The sequence below is a fragment of the Mus pahari genome, chromosome 2 (genome assembly GCF_900095145.1).
Source record: "Mus pahari chromosome 2, PAHARI_EIJ_v1.1, whole genome shotgun sequence".
Classification (NCBI taxonomy): Eukaryota; Metazoa; Chordata; class Mammalia; order Rodentia; family Muridae; genus Mus; species Mus pahari.
In genome coordinates, this window is record NC_034591.1 from 15,547,135 (window position 1) to 15,565,388 (window position 18,254).

General features: G+C 39.5%; 1 protein-coding gene across 1 annotated transcript in view; it reads right to left on the reverse strand.

Moving 5' to 3' along the window:
- Positions 1-7,431: 7,431 nt before the first annotated feature.
- The window catches only part of Rsbn1l (round spermatid basic protein 1 like), a 56,923-nt gene continuing 46,100 nt past the window's right edge, over positions 7,432-18,254 (reverse strand). The window contains exons 5-8 of the mRNA XM_021190129.2: positions 16,604-16,746; positions 13,401-13,568; positions 8,620-8,728; positions 7,432-8,539 (exon numbers count right to left, since the gene is read on the reverse strand). Coding sequence (XP_021045788.1) covers positions 7,916-8,539; positions 8,620-8,728; positions 13,401-13,568; positions 16,604-16,746 — 1,044 coding nt within the window. The 3' untranslated portion in view covers positions 7,432-7,915. The remainder of the gene's footprint in view (positions 8,540-8,619; positions 8,729-13,400; positions 13,569-16,603; positions 16,747-18,254) is intronic.

The following is an 18,254-nucleotide window of genomic DNA, read 5'->3' on the forward strand; positions in this document are numbered from 1 at the left end:
AGCAGCCTGGCTACAGCAACCCTGTTTTGAGTCTTAACATACCAATGTGCAGGGATCTATGCATGTGTGTGGAAGCCAGAGGGCAACACCTGTGGGCTTCCTGAATTGCTGTCCAACAGTTTTTGAGGCAGGATCTCTCACCAGACCTGGTGTAGCCATTAAGTCCCCTGCATCCAGAACCTACTTGTCTCTACCACCCAAATGTCTAGCTTTTAAGTGGTACTGAGTATCCAAACACAGATACTCATACTTTAACAGCAAGCATTTAATCTACTGAGTTGTCTTCAAAGGACCCCAAAAGATGATTTTAATGCATTCACTCTTGTAAATAAAAAATAACAAAAGCAGCCACACACCACAAAAACCTCTTAAATTATGTTAGGTTTTTTAAACTAAAGAATTAACCAAATAAAATCTAGTTATGAATACCTTCTTGTCGTGTAACTGCCCATGTAGTGTTATTTCTGAGTATCTAAAAATAGGAGTCGTAATAATATTTAGAAATGAAGATTCCAGGCTTGATCAGGTAACTCCAAGTTTAATTAAGCAATCCGAACTGGTCACAGGAATATATGACTAAGTAAATGCAAATAAAGTTTACTTGGTTCAGATAAAATTGTTCAAGCAGTTGTCGTAACTGGAAGCCCTTCTGGGTGAGCACAGTGTAAAGAATTTTCCCAGAACAATTTTAACAAGAAGGAAAAGAAATGGGCAAGAAATATATGCAAAAGGCAACAATGACCAACCTGCTTACAGATAAAGTTAAAACAATATTAATGGCCTCTGAATAGTTCTCAATATAAATTTTTCCTTGCATAATATAAATTATTATGTGTCTTAATAGTAAAATACTTCAACATTAAATCATGAGAAACACTGAAAAATGCTTACAAGTGGAAAAAATAGTATTAAAGGAAAAAAATGCCTTTCTGAGCTCCTTATACTTCCTTTATAATACAGAAATATTTACTAATTATGAAATGAACACTGTCCATTAATTTACCAAGTTATGATGGATACATAACTTATGGCTAGCATATCAGTCAAACACTGACTGAGGCAAATGCAGTTCGGCCATGGGCTTTGAGAACAGCAGAGTCAAGCTCCAAGTGCTGTTACAGAAGGGTAAAAACTAAAAGTAGGTAGAAGCCGGGCGTGGTGCTGCACGCCTTTAATCCCAGCACTCAGGAGGCAGAGGCAGAGGGATTTCTGAGTCGGAGGCCAGCCTGGTCTACAGAGTGAGTTCAGGACAGCCAGGGCTATACAGAGAAACCCTGTCTCGAAAAACCAAAAAAAAAAAAAGTAAGTAGAAAATGCTTTCTCAGACACAAGGTATTGAGTGCAGTTTCTCATGAGCCCTTGCATTGCTCACTCTGGATCTGAGTCATGCTTATCTTAAGGCAGCTGTCTGCCACCACCTTCCAACCACTGTCTACAATCTGACACGACCTTTTAAATGTCTACTTACTGCCACACCTTTACCTCCTCTTCCCTCATGAACCTTCTTCCATATGCCTGTCCTTCACCCCAAGCTAGAGGCAAACATGAAGGAAATGGTGTGACCCAGAGCACAGCTCTTACATCTACTGTTGTAATTTAATCCCAGAAGCAGAAGCTGAAGCTGTCTGTAACAAGGCAGCAGTGTGCTAGGGCATTTGTCATGACTGGTCATTTGCCTTTCACCAATAAACATGATCAGTATTACCTATCATGTGCAGAGGGAAGGAACACAGACTAGATGAAGCAATTCCCTTAGGTAATATATGGCTATTTCTGTGAACGCACTGAAACTACAGCTACAGTTCTAGAAATGTGTTACCTAATCTCAGTGAAGTGGCCTTACCCAATTGACTGAAAATATTTCACGCTTCTGTACTTGCCCTACTCCTGAGAGTTCACAGGGCACAAAGAAAAACTGTGCAGTTGCATGATTTCACTATTTCTGATTTTCTGTTGTATACTATCAGAAGGAAGAACCACAAAAGTGTAAACAGTATGATTAAGAGTTAAAACTAGTTTAATTCTGCTTCAGATTCCATTAAGTTGCTGCTTATATGATTGCCATTTTAATCATTTGATTAGAAATCTAATCCCCGCCAGGTGGTGGCAGTACACTACTTTTAAGATCAGCATTTTGGAGGCAGACGCAAATGGATCTCTTGAGTTCAAGGCCAGCCTGGTGTACTGAGTTCCAGGACGACCAGGGCTACACAGACAAAGCCCATGGTTGGAGAGAGGGGGCACATCTAACCCCAGCACTCAGGAAGAAGAGGCAGGAGGACCTCTGAGTTTCAAACCAACTTGGTCACATAGCAAAGCAAGTGAGTTCAAGGATAACCAGGAATACCCTGTCCCAAAGGGGCTGGGGCGGAGCAGATTTAATTTGAAATAAGTTTTATTATCATCAGAAAAACTAGCTGCAGAGGGGGAAATGACAGATAAGTTTGTCTAACACATTAACTCCTACATAGCTACCTTAAATGCTAGCCAGGAGCACAGTACAAAACACAAACTTGATTTCCCCACAGTGCTTATCTAATATTCTCCACATTTCTGCTGAATTATACCCAAGAATTGGGTTTTTAAATTACAAAAGTGGACATCATTTGTTCTTCTGTTTCCTCAACCATGTATAGAATACAAAGCATACTATGTGAGGTGTCAGGTATGAGAGAAAAAAATAAACTTATGACATTTGTTTGTGGTTTCAAGAGCCCACCATACATTACTAACATGTATGTCAAATCTGCTCTGAAAGGAGCACAGGAAATAAGACTGTTCTATTCAAGCTACTGAGGCAGCAGCACAAAGGTGGTGGTGGAAAGAAAGACAAGGCTTCACTGTGTTGTGGTCCAGGTATTTCTCCAGCAGAGTAGATGGAGGGCATGGCGAACAGTCAGCTCTCAATAGGCAAGGAGCTCCTTGCCCACAGAGCCAACCAATTCTAGACTGAAGGTGAATGGGGAAAAGATAGCATCTCTACTGAACATAGACTTGTCCCTGAAAAAAAATTTTACATGGCATTTATATATTAGGTAATACAAATAAGCTAGAAGTGGTTTAAGGTATATACAGACATTACAGACAAATATTTACATAGAATACTTACAGAACACCTGAAGATCTGGGTATGCAAAATAGGTCTCAGAACCATTTCCCCCAGAGGTGCCTTGAGATGAGTGTATACTTATCATTTGGTGAAGCCGAGAAGTGACCATATTAGATGGAAAACACTGTAATATGAGGCTGGGTAGACAGAACCGTATCATAAAGGCTCTTCATTATGATATTATATGGCCCTTACCTCTGGGAAAAGCATCACCGTGGAGTGTTTCTAAAGAGAATGAAATCCTATCTAAGAGTCACCTGGAGCAAAGCCAAACCACTGGGACTGTGATGTGCAAAACCACTGGGACCTTGACGTGAAGGCAGAGGGTGGGATGGGGGGGGGGGTGGAACGGACCCTAGAGCATCATAGGCTGATACAAGACTGCGTGTGGAATGTCCATCTACTCTGTCATATGACACTGCAGGAACTAAAGACATCCCAGCAGTTGTCTCACCAGGACAGAGAACAACTAGCGTCCAGAGAGAGGTCCATGGAGAAGGAGATGCCAATGATAACAGAAAGGGAGAAAGGGAGCAGCTACTGCTTGAGGTAAGAAGCAAGAACAAACTCATATGATAAGCAAAATCAAAGTGAGAAACCAGGCCAGCTCAAAGTCCTGCAGTCTGACACCTGAGGAATGGAGCTCGCCGATGAGAGCAGAGACGGTGGTCAAACACTGAAAGCCCACCGCCTCCACCACAAAGGAGAGACAGCTTTAAGGACAAAGTGATGATTGCTGCAAGATTAACCCGACACCCAGGAAGTATGTGAATGGCTCTGACACCACCATTTCTGTGGGAGATTAAGAGTGAGAAAACACAAGGGACAGTGAGGTGAGGAACGATGAGGAAACGTCCGCTCAGGGGGTCTAGAACTTTACCTAAGACAATGAGGATAAAAAGCCCCACTGAAGAAGAGAGGTGTTTCACATAATAGTGTGGCTCAGTTACATACAATCCTACCAAGAAAATTCTGTGAAGATAGGGACAAGACTGTCCAAAATAATTTTGGGATCCCAGCTCTTGTATTTTCACAATAATGGTTAAGATCACAGTGAAGAAAAACACATATGGGCCAGAGAGATAGCTTGGTGGTTAAGAGCAATGGTTGCTCTTCCAGAGGTCCGGGGTTCAATTCTCAGCACCTACATAGCAGCACACAACCTCCTGAAGGGACAGAATGACCCTTTCACAGGAGTCACCTCAGACATCAGAAAACACAGGTATTTACATTTTGATTCCTAACAGTAGCAAAATTATAGGTATGAAATAGCAACAAAAGCAGTTTTATAGGTGGGGTCACCATAACATGAGGAACTGTAGAGAGGACCATGGCATTAAGGTTGAGAACCACTGTCCTAGAGGAACCAAAGCCCTTCCTGACCTCTCTGGGCATTGGACACAAGATGCACAGATACACATGCAGGCAAGAACCCATACACATAAAGACATAATATTTTAAAAAGAAACAAGACAATTTGCTTATAATTTCTGTTAACATATATTCTAGATGCCAATGTATTTCTCTCAGCTCGTTCATATTCTTTAATTGGGTGTGAAGTCCATGACAAGCTAGAAAGAGATAACCTGAAATATAAGACTAGACCCCCACCCCCACCCACCTCGGTCCTTGCTATTCCAAAAGACAGTAGATACAGACAGAAATAGGAAGTCTGAGACTAAAATATAATGTCAAATCCAAGAAAATAATTACAAAACAAAGGTAAAAAGATTGTGGTTATCAATCTTAGTATTTATTGAAAGGTGGAAGACAAGGAAAATAGCCTCTCAAATGCCAAAACCAAATCTGTACCTTGACTAAATGGAAATAATCACTTTACATATAAATAAATTGTCCCTTCCAACACGCTCAAAAAAGCAAAGTTACCAAACAATGCTAATTTATTATTTACAACAAAAAAAAAGGAAAAAAAAAAAAACAAACTTTATGTAGAACTGAATTTTGAAAACAAACCCTACTTTGAATACATTAATTACATTCCTTAAACATTTAAACCTAAGAAAGTCTCTCTCATCCTCACTTTCCTACCTTTCCTATTTTGGAAACATATTTCAAACAAACTTATTCAGAAATACACAGATAAATACAATACACAGTGTTGTGCTAAACCAACCTGATCATTAAGGTCAATAGTTTCATCATAAGGAAGATAATCAATATATGGCTTTAAGTAAATTTGCAACTAAATATCAAAAATGTTTCATTCTTTTGATAGCTAACCTGAGTATGGGATATATACTACTTAGACATCTAAGAAAATATAAATAAAATTAGAAAAAGGGAAAAAAAGTATATATATTTATCAAATACCACTGATGTACCTAAGTTTTTATGTAAAGGTCTGTAGTATATCACTTAATAACTTATATAATATTCACTCTATATAGCATATGACCTTATTAAAATTATACCTTGAGTGCTTTATGTTCTGGTCCAAGATACTGGAAATAAAAATCTTATATTCACATGGAGAATGGGAGTATACTAACTAGAAAACCATTATTATGCAATATTAAAATAGGAATTTGTAACAAAGGTAGTTAACAAGTTCTCAGATGGCATCTGAAGAGGATTTTAAAAAATAACCCGTAAGCCTGGGGCATAAGCATGATTCAAGTCTGTAAGGCTTTATCTTGAAATCTTGAGCCTGCTGGTTTACACATACCTCACCTTCACAGAGATGTATGCATTTGACAGAGCAATTAATCTGTATGTTAACTAAGGGTTACATAAGAAACTATACCTAAAAGCAATGGCTATGCTATCTCAGATGTACCTTCCTTTAAGCTAAAACTTAAGGCTCATATATTTTGGAAATACCCTAACAGTGTTTTCTTACAATATGACGTCAGTGGGCCTACATATATGCAACTGGAAATAAAACATACTGTGATAAATATATCACCGTCAATTTAAAATCTAAATTTTAACAATATCCCTTCCTATTTCTTAATACTCATGTTAAGAATTTTTTGCTATCCCACCTTAAGGAAGATGGTGAAGAATCCTAAATTTAGCTTAGAATAGATTGAGTGCAGTGAAAGACAGCTGGTTACATAGAAAACCAAACCCTATTTACACTGTCATGATTTTTAATTTCTCTACTCCATGAAGCTAACTCCACTGCACACATCCTGAGATCCTCCTGTGAGCCACCAGCATTTCCTACTTTATTTGCCTGCCTCAAGTAAGGAGACAAGATGCTGCTGCTGTTGGTGCTGATTTTCATCAGTTCTAGTGAAATACATTTCTCTAAGTGGTTTCTCCCCAACTAGAAGCATGAGCTTTGATGGCTTACCAAAAATGAGGTGAAAGTGGAACCCACTGAAATGGGAACAGTGGTCTCCCAAAAGGCAACGCAGCACAAGGATAGCAACTCAAAGTCATCGATCAAGGCAGGGACCCAGGCTAAAACAGATAGCACAACGTTTGCAATCACTAGGGCTCCTTCCATCCACACACGTCCATACGAAGTGGAAGCAGCCTGACCGTGCTCAAGTCCATGAGTGCAGAAGTCTACTCACCTTGCAGGCACTGGCCATCCTGTCTCCTACACAATCAACTCCCTAGAGCATCTTTAGAGGACGTACACCTTATGTGTGCCCTGCAGGCTGGCGAAGGGTCCTGAGGAAGATGATCTGACAGTGTTTGCTAGTTACATCTGTGAATGATGGCTGGGTCACTGTCACTGCCCTTAGTTTAAAAGTTCATTTTTGTGATATGGAAAAATGTAAAAGACTTTTAATTACTCCTAATTAAACTTTCTGTATGTCAATTTTTAAGTCAGCTATTACTAAACATATAGGTGCTTATTAGAAAATTTTCTAAAACTTATTACTTGCACAAAAAAATTACACTAGGGCTAAAGACTCCAGCCAAATTAACTTCATTAATTAGAAGGCTAAAAACCATCAACATAGTTTCTCCCAGCTTCTAAAACTCTATTAATTAAATTATTTTCTTACTGCTGAACATAAATATTTTAGAATACAATCCAGGAAGTAGCACTAGGAATTTTTATATATTCATCAATTTAAGAAATTGTGCAAAACAATGTACATATATACATTCCCAAGCACACATGTACGTACGTGTATACACAAACACGCATACACACACACACACAGACACTCCATATGTATATGCTTTAATAACAGAATCGTGGCTTTCTGAATGCTTGTACAGTATGGAAATTTTAAATATTTACTAGATTTGAACATACATTTTCCCTCCATCACTTCCCCTCATGTATATATTAACAGAAACATAATATATCAAACAATTAAACTGAATTGTCAGTATGTTTTTGCAAGCTCAACAGAAAGCATTTATTATTATGAACCTTTATTAAGTGGCTCACATTTCAATATAAATCACACTAAAAAGGTTTTGTAAAGCTATTTACACTACAGTGCTGACACATTTAAAATGAAAAAAAGTTGGTATAAATAAGCTCTATGGAAAAACCTTATATTGTCAAAAAAATTCTGGCTCATATTACAAAAAATATATTCATATGATTTTGTCAGCTCTATTCTAAAGCCTAAAACTCCAACTCAAATGACTTTTCTAAAGACTCCTGTGTATTTAAGCCTGCAATGTTTACAGTGCATCTGGCCCTAAGTGCTTGATACTTCACAGTTATGGACAGGCACTGAGGAATGTTACAAAGCTACATAAACTATATTTTGTAACAGACTTGAGAGCAATTCCTAGGCTTACTTTCAGATTTCATAAATCATTACAAATTATTTTTAAAAGAAAGGCTATACGTAATGTACAAATTTAGCACAAATTGTCGTCCTCACTTTTGTCTTGATTTGAATGTATAGAACTATGTTGCTGTGTATCAACTGTGTTACTGACACTTCCAGGACAAGAGTCTTCCTTTAAGTCTTTGCTGGTGTTCTCATATTTAGAACCCATGTCAATCTGCAAATCTGAAAACTGAACATGATCCAGTTTTGCCTTACTGTTCTTGCCTTCTGTATTATTTGGTGTTCTAATCTTTTCAGGTATAGTAACCGTCACAGGTTCTTCCTTGATTCTCAGAGCTGCAACAGGTTCCTGCTTAATTTGTTGTGATTCATACTTAGAATGAAGTTTGTCTGACAACACAGAGTCTGAGGACGCTTGTTTCTCAGTGTGAGCTCCAAGAACTGATGACATGGGACCTGATGCTATGCCCTTTTCATGAGTAACGGTACTGTGACAAGTGTCCTCCTCTGTGTGATAGAATTTAAGTCGAACATGCCATGCCAAACTGCATACAGCTGAAACTGTCTTGAACTGATGGACAACATTCCTTGGAATAAAATAAATGTCATTATCATACAGCTGGATCCTGGCATAGCGAATCCCTTCTCTCCTCAGCTGGTTAAGTTTTGCATCGTCAACCCACTGCACACACTAAAAAAAAGAAACAAGAATACAGATAAGTCTTTGCACGACAGAATCTAAGTGAAAAATGATAATTATTTAAGTTTTACCTGGGACAGTGGAGGTTCATGTAAGTCTAATTGCATTCGTTGAACTACTTCTAAGAAATCTTCTGCATGAAAACAAATTACATCTTTGGTTACTCGGGGTTGATCAGGCCTGTAGAGGAGAGTGATAATTAAATCTTCCGTTCATGTTTTATTCTGTTAGGTCCTTAATAAATTCAAGTAAACCTAGCTTATGATCAATGCTAAAATCTCCTTACAAATAAAGAAATCTATTTATATATTTAAATCAATAGTTTACACCATGAGTTTCAACCTAAACAGACTAACAACTTTCTTTACTCTTTAGTATTGCTATCACAAGATCTTGAAAAATTAGAATATGTAATAGATTTACAATTAGAATTGTAATGCTTTGTACGTTATACAAACCACAAAAACTAAATATCTCATTTTAAAATATAGTTCAATTATCCTTTAAATTATTAAAATTGCAAATGCTGCATAAAAGAAGTTGAAGCAGGCATGGAAACACATGGACCTCATATTCTCAGTTCTATCTGCACTGAAAGAGCTGGTCTTGGCAAAACACAAAATGTGGCTAGCAGAGATTGGCAGGAGGAAGTAAAGGTGTATTTGGCTAAGAAGAGTAACTGGAAATGTTCAGGAGGCTACAGAGGGTGATTATGGTTAACACTTAATTGTATACTGCAAAACAGGAAGAAGTTGACTCCCACCACAAAAATGATGCATGCTATGGTAGATGTGGGAAGGGCTAGATAAAGCAGCTGCCCTGTTCTGACTGTTACAGTACATACCTATTGGTGAAAGAATGCACTGTAACTCATAAATATGTACATTTAATATATCATTAATTTGTATAATTAGAAGCATGGCAGAGGTGATTCATGCGTATCACCTGAGCTAGAGTAACAAGAGGGAAGAGGACAATACTTTCTTGTTCATCGGAGATATTAACTGTCCACCTGGTCACACCCAATCTTAGAGATCTTGGGCACCAGGTGGGGTCGGGTCTAGTAGCAGTAGATGGGATGCATACAACCCCTAAGTGACTCTTGCTTTATTTCATTGCTGTAGTTACTAGTACATATTAACTGTGCATATTAATGAGACTTAGTAATAAATTAAGAAACGTTCATGAAAATATTCATATTCTTCACTGGAGACATTAAATTTTAATATAAATTGTGAACATTTCCCAATTTGTTCAATCAAAAATATACAGATACATTTTCAGATGCTCAAAATAAATTTCTGAAGTAAAATTCCAAGCAATGTAATATATAAGGAAATTCATACCAGGGTCTATCTAGCCTGACGTAGACAACTAGCAAAAACCATAATCCAGAGTTGTAGAGCCTGGTCTCAGTTCCATACCTAGCGCTCAGGATGGCACTGTAGAAGATGGAAGCAAAGACTGTAAGAGCCAGATGACCGGGGCTCTGCTGGGAGACTGTGTCTCCTATTAAGATCAAAGCTCCACCGTAAAGTCCCACCAACAAAACCTCTCAAAGATGCCAACAAACATGCCAAACTCCATCAGGGAAAGCCATGGGGCCTCAACCCTATACAAAGAATTACAGGTGACCGAGGAAACCTGTGCTTCCCAGGGACAGGCACACTAACTGGTTGTCAAGTGCCCAATGGTCAGCCCTGGTAACATACACAAGTAACAGAAGATGGACTCCACAGGTCATACTGGACAATATGTCTATACATAACAAATACACATATGCATGCAGCAGTGACTGATGAGAGAGAAGTGAGGCATAAACGGAAGGGTCTGCAGGGAGGAAAGGGGAGGGAGAGATAAAATACAATCCCCAAACCACAACTGACGTCACAACAGAGTCAAATTCTTAAAGTTCAGTGACAGAGGATCATGGATGACATCATATACAGAAAATGACAGTCAACAGTCACCGAAATGCAGACTTTTCAAAGACAATAAAACCAGAAGATAATCAAAGGACTGAAAGGAAAAAACAAATTGCTTAATTCTGGCACCATGATGTGCATGGGAGCACATGACCATGGACTAACCCCTCTGGAACTATGGAAGTCAAACCAACCCACCCTCCTTTACACTGTTTCTCAGGCATTTTTATCACAGGAGCATGGGAAGTGACTAACAGACCAACCTAGACAGACAGAAAGTAGTAGATTAATGGGTATTTGAGGTGAAAAAAAAAAAAAATGATTGAAGTGATTAGCTGCTAAGAATACTGAGAGAAATCTAACTTGCACATTTTCCCTGTGGTACTAGTAAATAAGTTAGTCAAAACATGCAAGAGACTGAAAATTGGTACGTTTCATTGAATGCAAATTATACCAACTGAATCATAAGCTGGGGAGACGGCGCAATAGGTAAAGCGCGGGACAAGCAGGCGTGAGGGCCTGAGTTCGTCCCAGGACCAGGGAAAGGTGAGCACTGCAAGCCCAGAGCTCACATGGCAAGTGCAGAGACGGAAACGAGACTCCAAGGGAGCCTGCAGGCAGCTGTCCTGGCACACCCAGCAGCTCAACAGCAAGCAGCACTGTCCCACAGGTGAGGGCAAAGACTAACATGGAGCCTATCCGCTGATCTTCATGTTCCACACTTAAACACACACGCTCTCGCGCGCACACACACACTTTTTACAAAGGAATACCAAGTTTTTAATGAAGCAAACCCCAAATATATGAACCTATGTAAGTCCTGTCTTAATAATGCTTATACGGTTATGTAGTACAATTAATGACTCACAAACCCTGTCCTATCTACAGAAGAGTTCTTTGTCGTCTAAATCAATGCTAGGGGGAGGGGAGGGGAGGGGAGAAAAAAATTGTTTAAGGGCAGGCATACAGGCACTTGCCTTTAATCCCACCATTTGGAAAGCAAAGACAGGCAGATCTCTGTGACTTCAAGGCCAGCCTAGTCTACATAACTAGATTAGGGGTCAGAGAGACAGTTCAGTAGTTAGGAGCACTTACTGTTCTTCCAGAGGATCTGGATTTGTTCCCAGCACCCATATAAATCAATTCACAACTGTCTGTAATGCCAGCTCCCAAGGGTCCAACACCCTCTTCTGGCCTCATAAATGCATTGAAATCTTAAACTGACAGTAAACATAGCTCTAAGAATACTTTAATATAGCCAGGCATGGTGGCACATGCCTTTAATCTCAACATGTGAGAGGCAGAGGCAGGCTGATGTCTGTGAGTTCAAGGGAAGCCTGGTCTACAGAGCAAGTCAGAATAGCCAGAACTATGCAGAGAAACCTAGCCTCAAAAAAAAAAAAAAAAAACCAGGGCTGGTGAGATGGCTCAGTGGGTAAGAGCACTGGCTACTCTTCCAGAGGTCCTGAGTTCAATTCCCAGCAACCACATGGTGGCTCACAAACATCTGTAATGGGATCCAGTGCCCTCTTCTGATGTGTCTAAAGACAGCGACAGTGTACTCATAAATAAAATGAATAAACTTTTAAAAAGAAAAACAAGAAAGAAAGAAGGGAGGAAAGGAAAGAGAGAAAGAATGATACTTTTATCATTAATATAAAGAAAAACACAGCAGAACACGAAACAAGGGACAGGGCAAGAGTGCTGCATGGACCTGCATGGTCCAAACAGGCTCCTACTTCTTGAAGGATCACTGGTAACAACTAGCGTGGCTCTTAAGGACTAACGTCTTTGGTATTAACACACTAAAACACAGCAGCGGGCCTTACCGGGGCTAGCTAGCTCCAGGCCTCCAGGCTGACGCTGAGAGGCAGTTTCCAGTCAAACAGAATGGTGACACACAGAACGAGACTCTACTTTATAAGGCAGTACTACAATTTCTCTTTAATGAAGAGCATGCTGCCTTAGAAGTCCTTAAAAAGAGAATTTCCTTATATGGAAAGTTACACATTACACTTTTGCAAAATCTTAAGAGCTACAAATGTTTTTACAGTACTTTAAGAATTAAACTAGTTTCTGGAAGTTATGGAGTTGGTGCAATGGGTAACAGCACTTGCTGCTGAGGACCTGAATCTGGGTCCCAGCACCAATAAGCCAGGCATAGACTCCCTGCAACGGTAACCCTAATACTGTGGCAGTCAGGGACAGCAGGAAGCAGAGACAAGGGTGAGCCTTAGACTTAGCACTACTAACTAAACTGATGGCCCTGCATAATGTGTTCCTGTATATAAGTAAAAAGTAATAATAATACATATATAAGAAAAAGAAAAAAGTAAACTGAGGCAGCATTTGTAAATGGGCATATAGTAAACACCAAGTAAATCCACTTTTCCCTTTACCAGTGCACCACTGCCCAGCCTGACGGATTTAAAATGGGATTTATTATTCCAGCACTTGGGAGGCAGAAGCAAGTGAATCTCTGTGAGCTTGAGGCTAGCCTGATCTACATAGTGAGTCTAGGCCAGTCATACATAATGAGGCCAGCTACATAGTAATATCCTGTCTCAAAAATAATGAAATTAAATTTTATTTGAAAAAAAAGAAAAGAAAACTAGTGATAAAATAAAATAACAGTGGTTAATGTGCACAAGACCCTGGGTTCATGCCCTAGTACAACCATCACCAACCAAAAAGAGCAACAGTAAGGACTGCAGCAATAGCTCTGTAGTTAAGAGCACCGGCTGGTCTTCCAGAGGATGTGGGTCCATCCCCAGCACCCATGTGCTCACAACTGTCTGTCTTTCCAGTGTCAAGAGCACCAGATCCCTTCTTCTGGCCTCAGCAGGCACTACACACAGGTGGTATTCAGGTAAAATACCCATGCACATAAAATCATCAATCTCAGAACAGTCAGTAGTCGTATGTACCGCTGTCCACAGTGCACAGCCTTGAGCACTCCAACAGCCGCGGTGGTCTGTCGTTCAAAGCCTTGTCCTATGTGATCCGCATGGGCTCTCGTCCTGTCTTCAAACAGCATCTCCCGAGGCTCACTGGTTCGAGGTAGATACTGAAGGTTTTTTATTTCATTGGTAGTTCTGTATTTAGAAAGAGATTTATATTGACATGCTGTGGCTTGTTTCCTTATCAGATATTTCATAATCACATAATTTTCAGACAAAATGAGATGTTTAATTTTTAAAATGAATAAAGGCAAGCGAAAAGTACACATAGCAATTCCCTAGTTTGGGAAATACCTGTCACACATGTGGCAGCCCTGGACTTTGGAGCTACTTTGTACAGGACTGTGCACTTACTGAATCTGATGCACACTAGAACCAACAGATATCATCATGCATCATGACACATCCTTTAGGCCGAGTGCTACATGAGTACTGAGACTACTACAGGAGATTACAGTGACAGATGAGATGCTGCCCTTACAATCTCTCTTTCCCCTCCTGTAAAACCTCGTGGGTAAAGCGGTGTTATTAATGTCCCATTTAGGGCTGTGTGCTCCCCTGACACTAATCCACTACACTGACCAGGTGTGAGTTTCTTTGTTAACTACTGTCTAATATACAAAGATCATATTGGTTTTTTTGATCTAGGGTGTCTTTTGTAATTTTGAACTCAGTATATAGTCACTCACAAGCCTTGACTCCTTGTGCTTGAAATAATAATCTACCTGCCTAAACTTCCTGAATTCTGGGATCACAAGCATGAACCACCACTCTATCAACACAAATACATATTCACAGATCGTTTCTTTTTTTCATAAAGAAAAGAAGAATAAAACACACATGGTAATACAAGCCTGTAATTCCAGCACTTAGGAGATTCAGGCATGAGAATCTCAAATTCGAGGCCAATTAAGAATATGTAATAAGACCCTGATTCAAATAATCAGATTTATCACTGGTTACTTTGTTGATATTGCCATCTTGAAAGCCAGAAACACAAACAGTAAGAGATCTGTAAAGGACATGAAATCATAAAGAGAACTTATTGAAATATGTTGCAGGAGAGCACCTGACAAGCATAGAACAGGGACCAGCGAGCTAAAGTGCAGGAGCTGTTGTTTTACAGCAGCTAAAGGGAAAGTAACTTGGTCTTATCTCATGGCCCATTTGCTCCTTGTTTGGATAGATAAGTGGGCACCTTTACTACTTTGTTTCAAAAATGTGACATTACTTTTCATAACCTAGCTATTTGTTCAGGTGCCACCGGACATTAGGGGTTGGGCTCCAGATGACTTTAGAAGACATCATGTGTCACTGTAGTCCTGGACTGGTAAAATATAGAAATTTCAGTCTCGTTTTTGACCTCTGCATTTGCATTGATTCTACATTTTGCTCTTTTCACATGTCATGAATATTACAATGTTTAATCTTGTCAGCTTCTCTGGATGTATAATCACAGAGAGTACCCAAGTCTAAGGTTGTCTCTGAAGGAACTTGCAGAGGGAATTAACATAGGAAGGAAGACCTGCCCTGAATGCAAGTGATGCCACCCCAGCAGCCTGAGTTTCCAAAGGGGACTACAGGAGGAGCACAGCGTTCCTATCTGCTCCTGACTGTGGACGGAATCAGCCAGATGTCTCCCACTCCTGCTGCCATGCCCTCCCTGTCGTGATGGGGATGCCCTCCAAAGACATTTTGTTCACTATACATCTCACACATAAGGGTATACACACACACACTCAAAGCCTTCTTCCTTAAAACTGCTCTATCAGGTATTTTGTCCCAGCAACCCACGAAGTAACCAATAGAAATGCTCTTCCAGATTTAAACAAAGTTTTGCCATATTTTTACAAGAATATATAAAATATATTTAACCATTTCCTAACGGTGAAGATTCAAACGTGTTAAATTTCTTAGTGTAAGTAATGCCACAATTAACATCCCTACATACTAGCTTCTAGTGCTTTTACTTCTCAGGATAGAGCTTTCCAAGGGTAAGGGATCACAATTAGATATTAATCTCACAAAACTCTAACTGCTTACTCTTCTGTGAACGATATATAGAAAGCTTACCTCATATGCCTATTAACCTGTAATCTTATTTTATCATTTGTTGACAAAATAATGAACAGAAATCTCTTTCTACCTCCTTCTCAAACAAAACTTACCTGCCAGGCGATTCTTTTTCTACTAGACGTTCACTGTTCTCCTTAGTTAGGGATTCCCTCCCCAGCGCATTAGTTTAAGTCTGTCCCATTTTAATGCCGTCAACCACTGTCGTGAACTCGGCTGCTGAGACCTACTGCTCAACAGCACTGCCACTGGGTGGCTGGGTTCGTCTGGGGTTGCTGAGATTTCTTTCAGGCTTCTAAATTTTATAGTGGCATTTAAGTGTTTATCTGTTAATCTCTAACTTTTTCTATGAGATAGGCACTCTGCGCCTCTATTTTTTTTAAGATAGAAACATAATTTTATCCACATGCCATATATTAAGTGGTAAATATATTCACATTTATGAGTTTTATCATCTTCCAAAAATCTATTTGAGTCTTTTATTCGGGAGGAGGGAATGAGACAGGGTTTCTCTATGTACTTTTGGATGTCCTGGAACTCACTCTGTAGCCCAGGCTGGCCTTGAACTCAGACATGCGCCTGCCTCTGCCTCCCAAATGCTGGGATAAAAGGTGTGTACCACCACTGCCCAGCTCTATTTGAGTCTTATGCTAATTTTCAATAACTCTAAGTGCCTTGACCTTCCTCTTTTTAAACTTTAAACTCATTCTCTCCAGTGCCAAGAGCACAAATCCAACTGAGACAGTCATGTAAAAGGACCCTTGTTCTCCTCAGTCCAGAGCACAGGGCATTTCCAGCTCTTTGTATTACTTAACATCCTCCCATAAGGTGGCTCTCAACAGGTGTTTATTGCAAAATTTCTCTGTATGAGTGACATCTTTCAACTCCTAGTTGTAATTTATTTAATTTGCTTATGTCTCGTGTCTGTGTTATAAAACTGTGCTGTTTTATAACCAAGAATACTAACATGTTACCCATGTCAGAAATTTTCTTTAACTTATGCTTTAACTTATGCTATAAACTTTTTCTTCTACAATAGACACATGCATACATGCACACCAAGTCCATCCTCACTGATAAAGATGTGTACAACAAACCTTTTCCTTTTGAAGGGTGACTTTGGCATATCAGCCACAGGGATCATTTGTTCTCCTGGACGTACCCACATGATGGGACCATCATCACTATCTTTCCGACATTCTAATTTGAGACTAGATAGTGTTCCCCATGGCAGTGTACACTAGAAATAAATAATTACATAAATTAATTACTTTCAAAATATATCTTCAAATGCATATTAGAAATACTTCATGGAGGGATATATGGGCAGAGATAGGAAAAATAATGTAATTATAATCTCAAAAGGAAAAATTAAAACTTGACCTGAAAGCCAATAGGTGAAACAGATTGATAATTTTTAAAAAATACTAATTCTCCCTGTAAGAATCCTTACGATGTCCTAATAAATAAAAAGCTAAAATGAGGCTGGAAGAAGAGAAAAATTGTCCCCCCCCCTACACACAAATTCATACACAAGTTAAGCCTCTGAAATACATCCTATATTAACACATCCCTATTGCCATGTGTTCTGCTTCAATTCAGGTCAGAAGAACGCAGACTCATGGGTCGCCCTCCTAGAGGTGTGAGGCCCTGTGCTCATCATTAGTCACTCTTCTTTCTAACAAACACAGGCAAGAGAAATCTAATAAGCTGCCAAATAAGCACGTGGTCTCCACAACAACCCTGAAAACAAATTTGAGTGTAAAAAAACTAAGGAAAATAAATCATAATCAAATACAACATCAAATATATATGTTTATATGTTTATATTTGTTTAGTAGTGTCTTTTTTGTTTTTGCATTCTCTGTAGCCCTGACTGTCCTGGAATTTGCTCTGTAAACTAGGATGGCCTCCAACTCAGAGATCCAACTGCCTCTGTCTCCTGAGTGCTGGGATTAAAGGCGTGTGCCACCACCACCTGGCAGTAGTTTCTTGAAAAGGTTGCTGGTCTTTTTTTTTTTTTCCCCCTTCTGTTTTTGTTTTTTCAAGACAGGGTTTCTCTGTGTAGCCCTGGCTGTCCTGGAACTCACTTTGTAGACCAGGCTGGCTTCGAACTCAGAAATCCGCCTGCCTCTGCCTCCCAAGTGCTGGGATTAAAGGTCTTAAAGCAGGAACTAAACTGAAATTTAAACGTGAGGGAGAATGGAAGGAAGATCACAAGTTCACTATAATGGAATGATGGTGTTTTTTAAATCACCTCACAGTCCCTTTTGAAAGAACTTATTTCTCTAGAAAGGTTTAAAATAGGATTTGAAGCAACCATTCTATAAAAATACCACTTAAGGATTATAATCAAAGTACCTTGATATGATAACTAGCTGAAAGAAAAAGAAACAAAGTTTAAAAGCTATAAAGGAGAAAAAACAATATAGTGAAAGTGAGAAGATCTATAAACAGGTAAGACAGAAGAAAATCAGTGGTGCCGAAGGGAAAACAGAAGATGCCTATGGGGTAAGTTTTAGACTAGTCTCACGCTCGCTCCGCTGTGGACTAGGGCCTACAAGTCAGGGGAGTTCACACTGATCTCAGAATTACTGACTATTAAAAACCTACCTGCCAGGGTCAGAGATCGCTCTCACTGGACTACCCCAGGTAACCCCAGGTAAGAGTGCAGCCGCACACCAGGTAAGAGCTGCAGGTAAGAGTGCAGCCGCACAGCAGGTAAGAGCTGCAGGTAAGAGTGCAGCC